The sequence below is a fragment of the Thermobia domestica genome, chromosome 12 (assembly GCF_964235325.1).
Source record: "Thermobia domestica chromosome 12, izTheDome1.hap1.1, whole genome shotgun sequence".
Lineage (NCBI taxonomy): Eukaryota > Metazoa > Arthropoda > Insecta > Zygentoma > Lepismatidae > Thermobia > Thermobia domestica.
This window is the reverse complement of record NC_137465.1, coordinates 150,013,068-150,026,066: the sequence shown is the minus strand read 5'-3', so window position 1 is coordinate 150,026,066 and position 12,999 is coordinate 150,013,068. Positions and strand designations below refer to the sequence as shown.

The following is a 12,999-nucleotide window of genomic DNA, read 5'->3' as shown; positions in this document are numbered from 1 at the left end:
GCCGCGAAATTGTGTAAACAGTGCAGATAGCTTCTGCTACGTGTGTGGGGAAGTGACATTTTCCTCACAAAAGCAGACTATAACACCATTAATAAGACTTTGGTTGTAAAATTGGAGACCAAGATAAATTTTGGGCACCCCACATTGTGTGTAACACTTGTGCCAGCAATCTAAGAAATTGGATTAATGGGAAGGGGCGCTCAATGCCTTTTGCAGTGCCCATGATTTGGAGGGAGCCAAGCGACCACATCAGAGACTGTTATTTTTGTATGGTTCCTTCCGTCAAGAAGGGAATTTCCACGAAGAAGAAGCGGGCCTTGATCTATCCTAACATTCCTTCTGCAATGCGCCCTGTTCCACATGGAGAAGGACTACCTGTTCCTGACCCACCTAAAGAAAACGGTCTTTTTTCTGATGATGATCAAGAAGTTGAAGCTCCTGAATCAAGTACTTCGAAGGACCCTACGTTTGTTGTAGAAGAACCTCCATGTGAACCACATATACTTACTCAAGAGGAACTAAGTGATCTAATCAGAGACTTGGACCTCTCGAAAAGCAAAGCCGAAATTTTAGCGTCACGCTTAAAGCAATGGAATTTATTGCAGGAAAAAGTAAATATTTCAGTGTATCGGAATAGGGAGAAGATGTTCACTTCATTTTTTACTATGGAAGACACGCTTGTGGCATGTACAGATATAAATGGTCTCATGAGGGCACTTAAAATTAATTACGAACCTACGGAGTGGAGCCTCTTTATAGATTCGTCCAAGGTGAGTTTAAAGGCAGTGCTTTTACATATTAGAAATGAACTTCCTTCAATTCCTGTAGGTTACGCAGTTCATATGAAGGAATCTTACGAAACTTTAAACGTTTACTTCAAGCCATTAAATATTACGATTTTCAGTGGCTTATTTGTGGTGACCTTAAAGTAATAGCACTGTTGCTAGGTATGCAGTTAGGGTATACAAAGTATTGTTGCTTTATATGTGAATGGGACAGTAGAGATCGTGGATCTCATTACCGCAAAGCCGGAAAAAAAAAAAAAAAAAGTGATTGGAGTACCAGAGAAACTCTTCAGCCGGGAGTGAAAAATGTGCAGCATGAACCACTGGTAGATCATAACAGAATTTTGCTTCCCCCTCTACATATTAAATTAGGTCTTATGAAAAGTTTTGTTAAGAGCATGAACCAAGAGGATGAGGCCTATAAGTACCTAAGAGGACAATTCCCTCGATTAAGTGATGCCACAGTTAAAGAGGGTGTTTTCATAGGGCCACAGATTAGGCAACTATTCAAAGATCACAAGTTCGACGAAATTCTCCAAGGTGAGGAGAAAGCTGCGTAGGAAAGCTTGAAGAGTGTTTGTTCACAGTTCTTGGAAAGACACCGAGCAACAAATTACAAACAACTGGTAGCAAAGTTGTTATTGTGCTATGAAAATCTTGGTTGCAATATATCTCTGAAACTCCACTTTCTTCATTCATATCTAGACTTCTTTCCCGAAGATTGTGGAGCAGTAAGTGACGAACATGGTGAGTGTTTCCATCAAGATATTGCAGCCATGGAGAAGAGATATGAGGGAAAGTGGACTTCTAACATATTGGCCGACTACTGTTGGACTATTGCAAGGGATGCTCCAGGTGTAACCTACAAAAGGCAAGCCAAGCTAAAATAAAATAAACATAATCCTGTACAAGGGATCACTTGAAACTTTTGTCTACATTGCAGTGTAGTTCTTGCACAAAAAGGTATTTGTACATATTTTTCATGTTTTGATGTTAATACTGATTTTTATTACGGAATTGTTAATGTTTAACTTGACCACGGTTACTTTATTTTCTGTATCGCTGTGAAACTGGTATTTGCGCAATTTTGAAAAAGGAAGTACAAGGGTATAGAAAACTATAGGTTAGGGTACTTCTTAACTCCCCAGCTTATCACATCACAGTGAAATAGATAAAAAAAAAAAAAAAAAAAAGTGAAATGTAGGTTTTTACAAGAATTTTGCTTAAATGTTCTATAAATCTTAATACATTTGTATATATACAGCTACTGTTGTACAAGGGCGTTTTTTTTCACAACCTGAGCTAAGAAAATTCTTCTATTATCATTTCCTTTCATATTATGCTTAAATGAATGTAAAAATCGCAATTTCAAAGAATTTACATACTTTCGATCAAAATTTGTTGAACAGTGTTATCAGGCAACAATATACAAAGCACACTAGGAAAGTTTTGCAATACGCCCTTATTTCTTATACTTTTTCAAAGTACTTTCCACTACACTACACATTTTACCAGTCGTCGACGAAACTCTTTCATCTTTCGGCAAAGATCTGGGTACACCCATCGTCCCAAGCCCTTAGTAGGGCGTCATCGCTTGTAACACGCCTTTCTTTCAGTCTGGTCTTCACCTGTGGGAACAGCGCGAAGTCAGAGGGAGCGAGATCTGGACTGTATGGAGGGTGCTCTAACAGTTTTAGTCCAGTGCTGGTCAAATACTCTAAGCAAACTTTTGAACGGTGCGCTGGCGTGTTTGCATTGTGAAGAAACCATTTGTCCATCCTTGAGTTTGGGCGCAACTGTTTGAGAGCTCTAAGAACTTTAGGAAGACATTCCTCGGTATACCACTTTCCTGCGACTCTCTTCTGTGTTTCTAAGAAAACTCAGTCGACAATTCCTCGCACGCTAAAAAATACTGCCACCATTCTCTTCTTTTCTGACGTCGCCTTTCGAACAGCCACGGGGGTCTCCTCATCTTCAAACACCCACATTTTGTTTTGAGTCTTGGTCGGGACGTCATAGTAATAGAGCCAAGTTTCGTCACCTGTCACAATACTGTTCACAGAGAAAGATTTTCCATTTTTAAATTTTTTCAACATTTCACGGCACCATGAAACACAGTGTATCATCTGCTCATCGGTTAAGTCATGTAGTACCCAAAGGGTACAAAGTCTTTAATTCGAAGGTGATCGAAGAGAATAGCACGGACTGTTGGTGCATTAATGCCCAAGAATACCTCTATTTGATGGTATGTAACTCGTCAATCTGTCTCAAGCATTTTCCTTACTGCAGCAATGTTTTGTTCAGTCACAGATAAAGATGGCCGACCTGACCTTGGAGCGTCCTCAAGGCTGAAATTTCCTTTTTGAAACTCTCGGTACCACCTAAATATCGTTGTACGATGGGGACAACCTTCTCCAAGCACAGAAGTCATTTTCTCTAAACACTGATCAACACTTAAAGCACGTGCAAAATTGTAGCGCAAAATTGCCCGGTATTCAGTATTAGACCATGACGACATCTCCACCTCTTTTCACTAACACAGCTGAAAATCAACTGACACTGAAACAATGACTAGAGCTTCTACAGTGTAGGTTTGGACATGTCTAAACATGTGCTAAGTTGCAAACTCCTATGATGATCCGTTCTGTTCTAACTTTCCTAGTGTCCTTTGCATAATTACTTAATCAACTTTATAAGTTTAAATGTGAAATTATACGAACCTATACGAAAGACGTTAAGAAAATGCTTTTGTTTATATATATATATATATATATATATATATATATATATATATATATATATATATATATGTGTGTGTGTGTGTGTGTGTGTGTGTAAAAAGTTTGTAAAGTGTGGCAATATAGTTTAATAGTAATTTTGAGATAAATGGGATTCTTTCCAACAAATTTATTATCTAAACTTTTATTCTTTACATCACAAAATTCATACTAGAAATTCAGCAGTCATTAGCACGAACTTCAAATAGAAAAATGGCTTACCTGGACATATTGTTAGAAAGGAAATATCTCAACATTTCATATTAATTAAAAAATAAAGAAAACCCTATATTATCTTGTAGAGTTGAGTTCTTTCGCTTTTCGACTATAATAAATGTTAAATGTTGCAGAATGAATTTCTTTAACATTTTATTTTCCATTATCCACTTTAGGAAGTTTAAATGTTTTAACTCAAATATTAAAACGATTTTTGTTAATAACGAGGCCAGGTAAGCCGTTTTTAGAAATTATAAAATTGTCTTCAATATGGAATTTCATAATTTTAGTGAAAAACGGTCAACTCTGAACAAAGGAAAAAAAATCTCTGCAACTAGAGTATCAAATTTTCCTTACTTGTAATTTAGCTTTTATCATACCATGCAATGTAATGAAATCAACATACAAACTCAGTCCACGCCTTACCCACCTGGCAATGAGAGGTAAAAGTGTAACTTCGGTTGAATAACAATCATTCCCAGAACCCAAGGTATTCCATTCCAATGCAGGATTTTCATTCATTGTCTTTAGTGAGCTTGCGGGGCTCTCTTTCCTGAAGCAATGTTCCAATTCCCATAATGTACCTTTAAAATATAACACGATGAATTAATATTACTGCTTCAGATTCATTTTACACATTTTAATACCAGGTTGATATTACACTAAAAAAATAAACAATTCAAGAGCGATAACAGGGTTCCCACTCATTTGGCGAGCATAAGTTTCCTGAATATTCCAGGTGCCACGATTTAAAAATTTTCAAATCTAGATATAATGTAAGAAAGTAATTACATTTTTCCCGACCTTATTTACTACGCACGCACATATACAGTACATAATGTGTATGTAGGTAGAGAAGTTTTGCAAAAAAAAAAAAAAAAAAAAAAAAAAAAAACTAATTTACTTCATAAAATATCTCCTACCAAATAAATAGGCAAGGAAAAAAAGAGAAATGAGTTCTGAGAAGTAAAAAAAAAAAAAAATCTGTACTTGAATTTCCCTGACTTTTCCCAATTTTTTTCAGCTTTTCATAAAATTCCCTGACTTTTCAAGATTATTTTACGAGTAAGCTGAATTATCTGACTTTTCTAAATTTTCCGTGTCGGTGGGAGCACTGGATAGCTCGAAAGTGACGGCACCAAATGAAGAGAAAACCAAAAACTGAAAGCACTGACAAATGAAACAATGTGATTTCTAAAATATCTACGTATCAAACACAAATTGAGATTAATATTATTTAAAAAGAACAAATAATGAAGATAACAAAGGACAATTATAATTACGATAACGTTAAAATGATTTTTACATTTATTCAGCAAGCACAAAAACTACACAATTGTTTTAATTTTACAGAATGAGATCTTAAAGAAACTTTCAAGAGAAATCTACGAAGCATTACGAGTATCCATGATGCCCAATCCATTTTTCCTTCTTTAACGTCACCTTTCTACACTGACGTTATACGAAATAAGACCTTTACTTCAACGTTATACCTGCTACCACTGAGGATAAAACCTGGAGCTATCTGGACTTCGTAGAGCAAATGTAAATTATCATTAAGATTTAGGAAAAGAGACCGAGTCACAAGTTCCTTAGTTAACACAGTATTAGAATTGTGTTGAGACACAAATGTTTTACGAAAACTAGTCATTCATTTCATTTGTCTATAGCCAAAAGAACGAGGTTTTCGTATTGAACGATAAAGTAAATGGCTTTGGATTTGCGTAACTTTAATTTTTGCAGCGATATTGATTCTTTCACGAATATATTGATTTTTGTTTTTTTATTTTTCAAACATTTAATAATATTAAGAAAAAGTCTGATTTCACGAATATATAGATCAAGAGCAAATTAAATATTTTCCCTAAATATCTGTTTTATTTTCTTCTCAATTTAACAGTTTTATTTTCCTCTATTATATTTTCAGCGACCAGGAAAATTATTTTTTATTTATCTACAATCAAGGTCTGATTAATGATGCTAATTTGGTCTTTTATGGCTAAACCTGGTCATTTTTATGACTAACTCGGAAACAGATATCAAAAACTACTATAACCATCCTTGACATTTTTAACAACAGTTACGTTTCGTTCCTTTCATTCTAGCTTTTATGGTAGCTTATATATGAACCAACAAGCAAGTGTTAGCATAGGTGAGGAAATGACAGGAGAAGCAATCGGAAAAGGAGTTCGAAACGGATGCTGTATCTCGCCAACATCATTTAATATCTATCTAGAAGAGAGCCTATACAATCTAGACGGCACTTCAGTAGGAGGTACAATGATTAGATGTATATAGTTCGCAGATGATATAGCACTAGTAGCGGAATCTGAAGAGAAAATCAATAAGAGGTTAAAAAAAGAAAAACTTGAGAAAGGGCTGTGGAGAATATGGGATGAAAATAAATGTTAGAAAGACAAAAGCTATGGTGATTGGAATGAAGTGGTCGGTGTCAAATATAGAAATAGGAGGGGAGAAAATAGAACAGGTGAAAATAGTTTTCGACATCTAGGCAGTATTCTTGGTGATGATATTAAGTGCGAATGTGAAATATAACTAAGGATAGGAATGGCGAAAGAAGCCTTTAGGAGGAAGAAAAGTCTGTTTTGTGGGATTTTGAAAAAAGAGCTGAAAAAAAAAAAAAAAAAAAGAGATTCATAAAACCCTTCGTGAGGAGTATTGTACTGTATCGGGCAGAAATATGGACGTAACACAAAAATAATGAAAAACGACTGGAAGCTTTCGAAATGTGGATGTAGAAAAGAATGGAAAGAATTAATTGGGTCGAGCGGAAAATGAATGAGAAGGTGTTAGAAATGGTGGGAGAAAAGTAATTTTAGACATTATTAAGAAGAGGAAGAGAAACCGGTTGGGACATGGCTAAGAAGGAGCTGTATCATGATGGACGTGCTAGAGGGTATAGTGGAAGGAAAAAGAGGAAGGTTACAATTAATGGACGATCAAAACAGAAAACTCGTACGTGAAGACTAAGAGGTTAGCGGAAGATCCTGGAGCATGGAAGCTTCTCTACTGCTGCAAGTGACAAGTAATGGTAGAATACCTACGATTATTATTATTATTATTATTATTATTATTATTATTATTATTATTATTATTATTATTATTATTATTATTATTATTATGGTAACAAAAACTTTCATTTTCCTTTTTATAACTCTCACTAAGTTATTTTGCATAACTTAATATTTTCCATTAGAAAACATGTCACCGACTCATAAGATAATTATTTTACTATCTGAATATTTTTTATGTTTGAAGTTTCTGCAACAAACAATCATAAGTGTAACAAATTATATATATATATAAAAGATGTATCAGCACTGCTGTGAGTAACTACTTAATTTTCTATTATGCTAATAGTTTTCAATAATATGGACATCCATTAGTAAAATACTATGTGTGTTTTTGGACAGTTTTTCTATCCTGAACTTTTGGTTTAAAAAAGAAAAAGATGAAGAACAGATCGACTTAAATTAATGTCAACTTTAGAAAATTATTGAAATGTAAAACAAGTTCTCTTTTAAAACCTGAAGAGAGAAATTTGTATGAGAAAACTCCTGCCCTACCTACGTAGCAAAAGAAGGAAAAACAAACTCATATAAAATTCTAGTGAATCCCAGAAAGATGTCCTATTTCCTATGTGGCCTGCATCCTCCAGTGTTTAGGATGAAGAAATCCAGAAACCATAGGAAGGATCTCTATCTCTGAGCTCCGATAGCCTCTGTTCTCCTTAATTCAACAGATAAATGTACGATCTGGTACTTACAAGAAACCCAGTCTTACACCATCATTCTTCTCGGTTCCTCCAGATACGTAATCTATAAACGTTACTTTAATAATAATAATAATAATAATAATAATAATAATAATAATAATAATAATAATAATAATAATAATAATAATAATAATAATAATAATAATAATAATAGTAAATCCACTCTTAACGGACCTCTTAATGGCATACACCGCCAGAATATGGACGTTTTATTTACTTATTTTATTATTTTTGTCCCAGTAAAAATACACGTAATCTTTATCATCGGACAGAACCCTTCCTTTATGAACACTCTCAAACATGGACACGGATAGATTTCTTTCCTCTCCGAAGTTTTAGTTACCTCTTTTTTTAATAGAAATGAATTAATCTAAGCTCATACATATTTTGCACAGAAAATAGTTTCTGCAATTTGAAAGTAAGTTGCGATACAGTACATAGAAAATCCCTTTCCCATAAAACGCCTTTATCGTAAGTCAATAACTTGTAACACAAAACAGTTGCATGCTGAATTTGAACTACTTTCTTTGTTCTCAATCAATGGAAATGCTTCTTGATGAGAATAGTACAAAGTGTTTAATCAGTAACAATAATCTTGGAGAAATCAATCGTATGGCTACGTTTTCTACGTACTCCTCTTTCGCTTGTGACTTGTATCTTTCCCTGCAATGAATACTGTATATAAACACTTCTCCGATCGATATATATATATATTTTTTTTTTTAACTGACGGGAATTTTCCCCTTACATCCCAGTAATTCGAACATTGAACATAGTATTTCGATATTAGTCTATAGCAGTACCGGGATTTTTGTTCAGGGAGCCTATATATACGTGTGTTTGTGTGTGTTGCGACGGAAGGTTTAGTTTCAACAATAATAATAATAATAATAATAATAATAATAATAATAATAATAATAATAATAATAATAATAATAATAATAATAATACGTTTTCTATGTAGGGCTTTACATATTCCTTCGTTGTTTCTCGATTGCTGTTTTTGCATATTTTCTTCGCCAAAATTAACACCACTACTGTCTTTTTCTTCGCTCTTCCCGCTTTTCTAAGACGTTTCTCGAGCATTTATCTGACTTAATATCTTGTTTAGATTTCTTTTTTGGTTTCTTTCTTTGCACATTTTCCTCACCAAAATTAACACAATTGTCTTTTTCCGCTTTAATCACTTTTGTAAAACATTTCCCGACATTTTACAATTACAATTGTGTCTTATTTTGACACCTTAAACACGTCTAACGCAAGCAAATCTTCTGAACTGCTATAATTGATCAGACATCAGAGACTGCTATGACACAGTCACACGCTACAAGTCTTTACTATTGTTTCCCAGCCTCTCACGTTAAAAATTTTCCCTCAAATGTTTTTCAGTTGAATGAAACCAAAACAACAAAGGAAAATCTTTATTTTTCCCCCTTCATTCTTTCTCTTTTTTCAATTTTTTTTCTTGTAGATTAAGGAAACTAGCTGCTGAGCATTTATAGAAATCAAATGAACGCCACTTTCTATGATTCTGTTGTAGTTAATGCTATTGGGAACGGCGGTCAATGATTCAAAATAGACGATGAAACGTCACGTATTTTGTTATTTTTGTCGTGATTACGTGAGCTCAAATACATCCATTCCCTCTTAACCCTTGAACTAAATTAAAGATTTTTTTCGGAGCCTTGTTTTATGATTAGAAAGGAATTGATTCTTTTCAATATTGCCTGGCTGAGTCTGCAAACTTTGGCTTTGTGTTAAAGAAGACAGATGAAAACTGTGGTCATTGCTATGTCAAACAATAGAACAGTAATTAAAAAGTTACCATATGCATATAGGCCCTCCTCACTCTCTTTCTTTCTTCCCTTCGAACAGCATGAATTCTTGGAAAACCCGATTTCCATATCCCCAAAATACAGACGTTTTAGAAGAATAAAGACGAAGTTGGCGAACACAGCTTGTCTACGAACTGTTTAGTGACATATTTTGTTTTGAAATAGAGTACATGAGACGAAATTGTAGTTTGTTCCGAGAAAAATTACAAACATCAAAGTACCAAAGTAAATTGTCGGGATCCTTTGGGGGGTGGGGGACCGGCCACCTGTTCCCCCCTCTCTCTATGCCACTGGTCTATAGTTATGTATATTACTAATATGTTTACCGTATACTGCATTCAATTAAGGAATGAGCTCTGAGTAATCTAAATTAACGGAACTTTTCTGTAACAGACACTTCTAATTTACGCACGAATAATCATGTCCCATTAGTGTTCGTTATTCAGAGGTTTCAATGTAATAATAAATAAATAAATATTTAAGAAAAACAAAAAATCAATATCAAAGTCGAATAAAATATACAGAGAATAAATTTGTTACTTACTTGTGTTGAGACTCATTTTCAGTATGTCCAATTGATACTGTCTATCTTCCACCTCCGAGCCAGGAACACCAAGAATTCTTGCCTGTTCTGCCATCTGATAAATATCAGCCCGAACAAATATCCGTCCTAGGGGATTGTCAACTTGAGGAGTTAATGAAATTGATTCCACTTGAAAAATGCATACATCATGTAACACAGATTTTCCCTTCTCCTCTCTTGCAGAGCCCTGAGTTAAATTATTCAAAGATGTTGAAGGAATGAAAAGTCTAACGTCTTTAGTATCAATATACAGCAATGGCAAGGTATTACTGTTGAATTTTATACCCTTTAAAGTTTCCTCCGTAGATTCCGGTATACCACTGTCTGAGAAACTTGGTGGTAATTTGAAGGACAATATGGGTTGGAACACATGAAGAAAATGCTTCAACGTTTCCGCTGAAAACAGGAAATCTACAGGTTGAATTTTGAGAACAACTTCGCTGATATACCGAGCGTGATCTTCCCAATCGGACGACTGGCTGTGAGATGATCCTTCTTGGAAATTTTTCTTCATAAGCTGCAACCATTTCTGATGTACGTTCTTGCACTGCGCTCGAGTATATGTTAAGCATATGAATCCGTGAGTTGGCTGGGATGGTGAACCCCATGAATGTAGGCAATGATGGCGACTGTCCGATGGAGAAAGCAGAACATCATGGGACGTGTCTTCACTGCATCTCATTACCATCCCAAAGTACATACCTGGTTTCCACGAAGATTCTTCAGAAAACCTATTATTAGAAATAATTTAGTAAAGCATAATTTTATTATACTGTAGGCAAGTTTAGAAATTGAAAATGAGAAAATGTGCATTTTTTAAAAATTGAATTTATAAGTTTCCGAGCAACAAGTGACTACAGTGTTAACTACAACTATATACATTTCGCTCAAAATTTTGGCACTTAATGTTCCTTCGAAAATCGTTGAACTGAAAGACGTAAGAAAAGAAAAAATACCTGAACTTCCATAACATTGTGCATTTTGACTTTTATTCGGTTCTAGACTATATCTTTAACGATAAAACATGTGAAAAACATTTAAAAAATGTAAGCATGTTTGCTACATACTCAATCAGGTCAGGAAACAGGAAGAGAAGGAGAAATTAAAGAACAGATATATACGTATCACCACAACCCGCAACACTATATCCAAACAGGAAGTAGTTGAATTTACTAGTACTTCTTAATTTCAGTGTTGTACAGCAAAAACTGTAAGATATACCGAGAAGTATTTTTCAATTTATTCAGCGTTCCAAGAATAGGTTCTACCTCCTCCTTTAACCCTCTATTTAAACCGAAAGTGGTTCAAATTAAAAATTTCAGGTTTCAACCATTATCGCCATACAACAAAAACAGTAAGGGCTAACGACTAATGACTTTTGAGATGAATTCAACATCCGAAGAACAAGTTCTATTTTTAATCTTCTTAATCGATTGCAACCAGTAGTTATAGTTGTACTACTTCAAGTTTGAGTATTGAATTCGCATAATTTACAAGTCTTAGTTTTACACCGTGAAACGAAACTAACTTGTTTTTAAATATTTAGGCCCATCTGTTACCAAAAATGGTAATTTGCACGTGGAAATACCACACAGAATGCAAGAAGGATGGCGAAATTGAAAGAAAGTATGTGACATCCTGAGTGGCCAAAGAATCAAGGTAAAGAATAAAGGGATGATTTATAAAAGAGTGGTTGAGACTATACGGAACAGAAACCTGGCCAATAAAGAGAGTACAAAATTATTGAAGGCTACCGAAATGAGAAATGCTGTGCTGGATGTGTGAAATAACAAGAAGATAGAGAGTGAAAAATGAGACAGTAACGGGAACCACCAAGGTTGTACAGATATCTAAGATCCCAGAAAGAAGACTGCAGTGGTATTGCTGTCTAATGAGAAGGACAAACGACTATTTGGTCAAAAGAGTGACAGAAATGGAAGTGAATAGAAGACTCATCAGACACACCGACCTCACAGAAGTGGGTAAAAAACGGCGAGAAAGGAGATGACGTTGTATCGGTGACTGCTGATTCGGATCGAAAGAAGTACTGTTCATGCGAATCGAAACAAATATTATTAGTTTCAAAAAAGACAGTAGGTGCATTTAAGAAAGTAAACGAAGTAAGAGAGCCGCAGTTAAAGGTTTTGCATCTGGGCTTCTAACATTCTTTGGTAGGAATATGAGGTTTTTGTTTCAAAGGATCAGTTTCGTAACAAGGATGTGAAGGCTTGAAGAGGGTGGAGAGGGTAAAGGGAGGAGAGGGTGATAAATAATTTTGAGAAGAATTCAAAAATTCTTCTCGGCTCTAGGGTGAGAATGGGATGTGCAAAATTTATTCATGTCTATATGAAACGGAGGCTGAGGTGATATTGAGTAGAAATTCGGAGTAGTAATTGGATAAAGGAATTCAGAGTAGATACTGAATAAGAAATTCAAAGTAGATATTGAGTAAGGACATTCGGAGTAGTTATTGGATAAGAAAATTCGGAGTAAAGTATTTTTCAGAAATAGTTTTGTTTTTCTTGAGTTTATTTTAGTTTAGCGTCCTGTTCAGCAGCGAGGCTATATGAGACGTGGATTTACTGATTAACGTGGAATCCGAACCACATGAGCTTTCGCCGGGAATCGAACCCGGATCTCCCACGCCAAAGGCGCGTACGCTAACCGCTTAGCCACGAAGGAGCTCTTTTGTTTTTCTTCTGTTAGGATTTTTGCAAGAGTGAATTGTTTGCGGTTAAGGGTTAGAGCGGGTACCCTTAGTTGGACAGTGTTAACGAGAAACGAACTTGAAGTGTCTGTTGAGGAATGATGTGGTGGGATAGATACGGTTTCTCCAATGACGAAGTCGTAGAGTAGAGAACATTTGGTATGGTGGAGTTCAGAGCTCTTAGATTGGAAGTATTGAACATTGTTGGTAGATACGATGTGTAAGTCATTCTATACCGTGTATTTATAACAACATTACTAATGCAGTATTGAATTAAGAAAAGCTGTACTTTACGATTAC

At 35.0% G+C, this 12,999-nt stretch overlaps 1 protein-coding gene across 5 annotated transcripts in view; it reads right to left on the bottom strand.

Moving 5' to 3' along the window:
- Positions 1-12,999, bottom strand: part of Vps13B (vacuolar protein sorting 13B) — a 218,443-nt gene that overhangs the window by 108,565 nt on the left and 96,879 nt on the right. For all 5 annotated transcript variants that reach the window (XM_081734267.1, XM_081734265.1, XM_081734269.1 and 2 more), the window contains exons 21-22: positions 9,954-10,723; positions 4,209-4,362 (exon numbers count right to left, since the gene is read on the bottom strand). In XM_081734267.1, the coding sequence (XP_081590393.1) occupies positions 4,209-4,362; positions 9,954-10,723 (924 nt within the window). The remainder of the gene's footprint in view (positions 1-4,208; positions 4,363-9,953; positions 10,724-12,999) is intronic.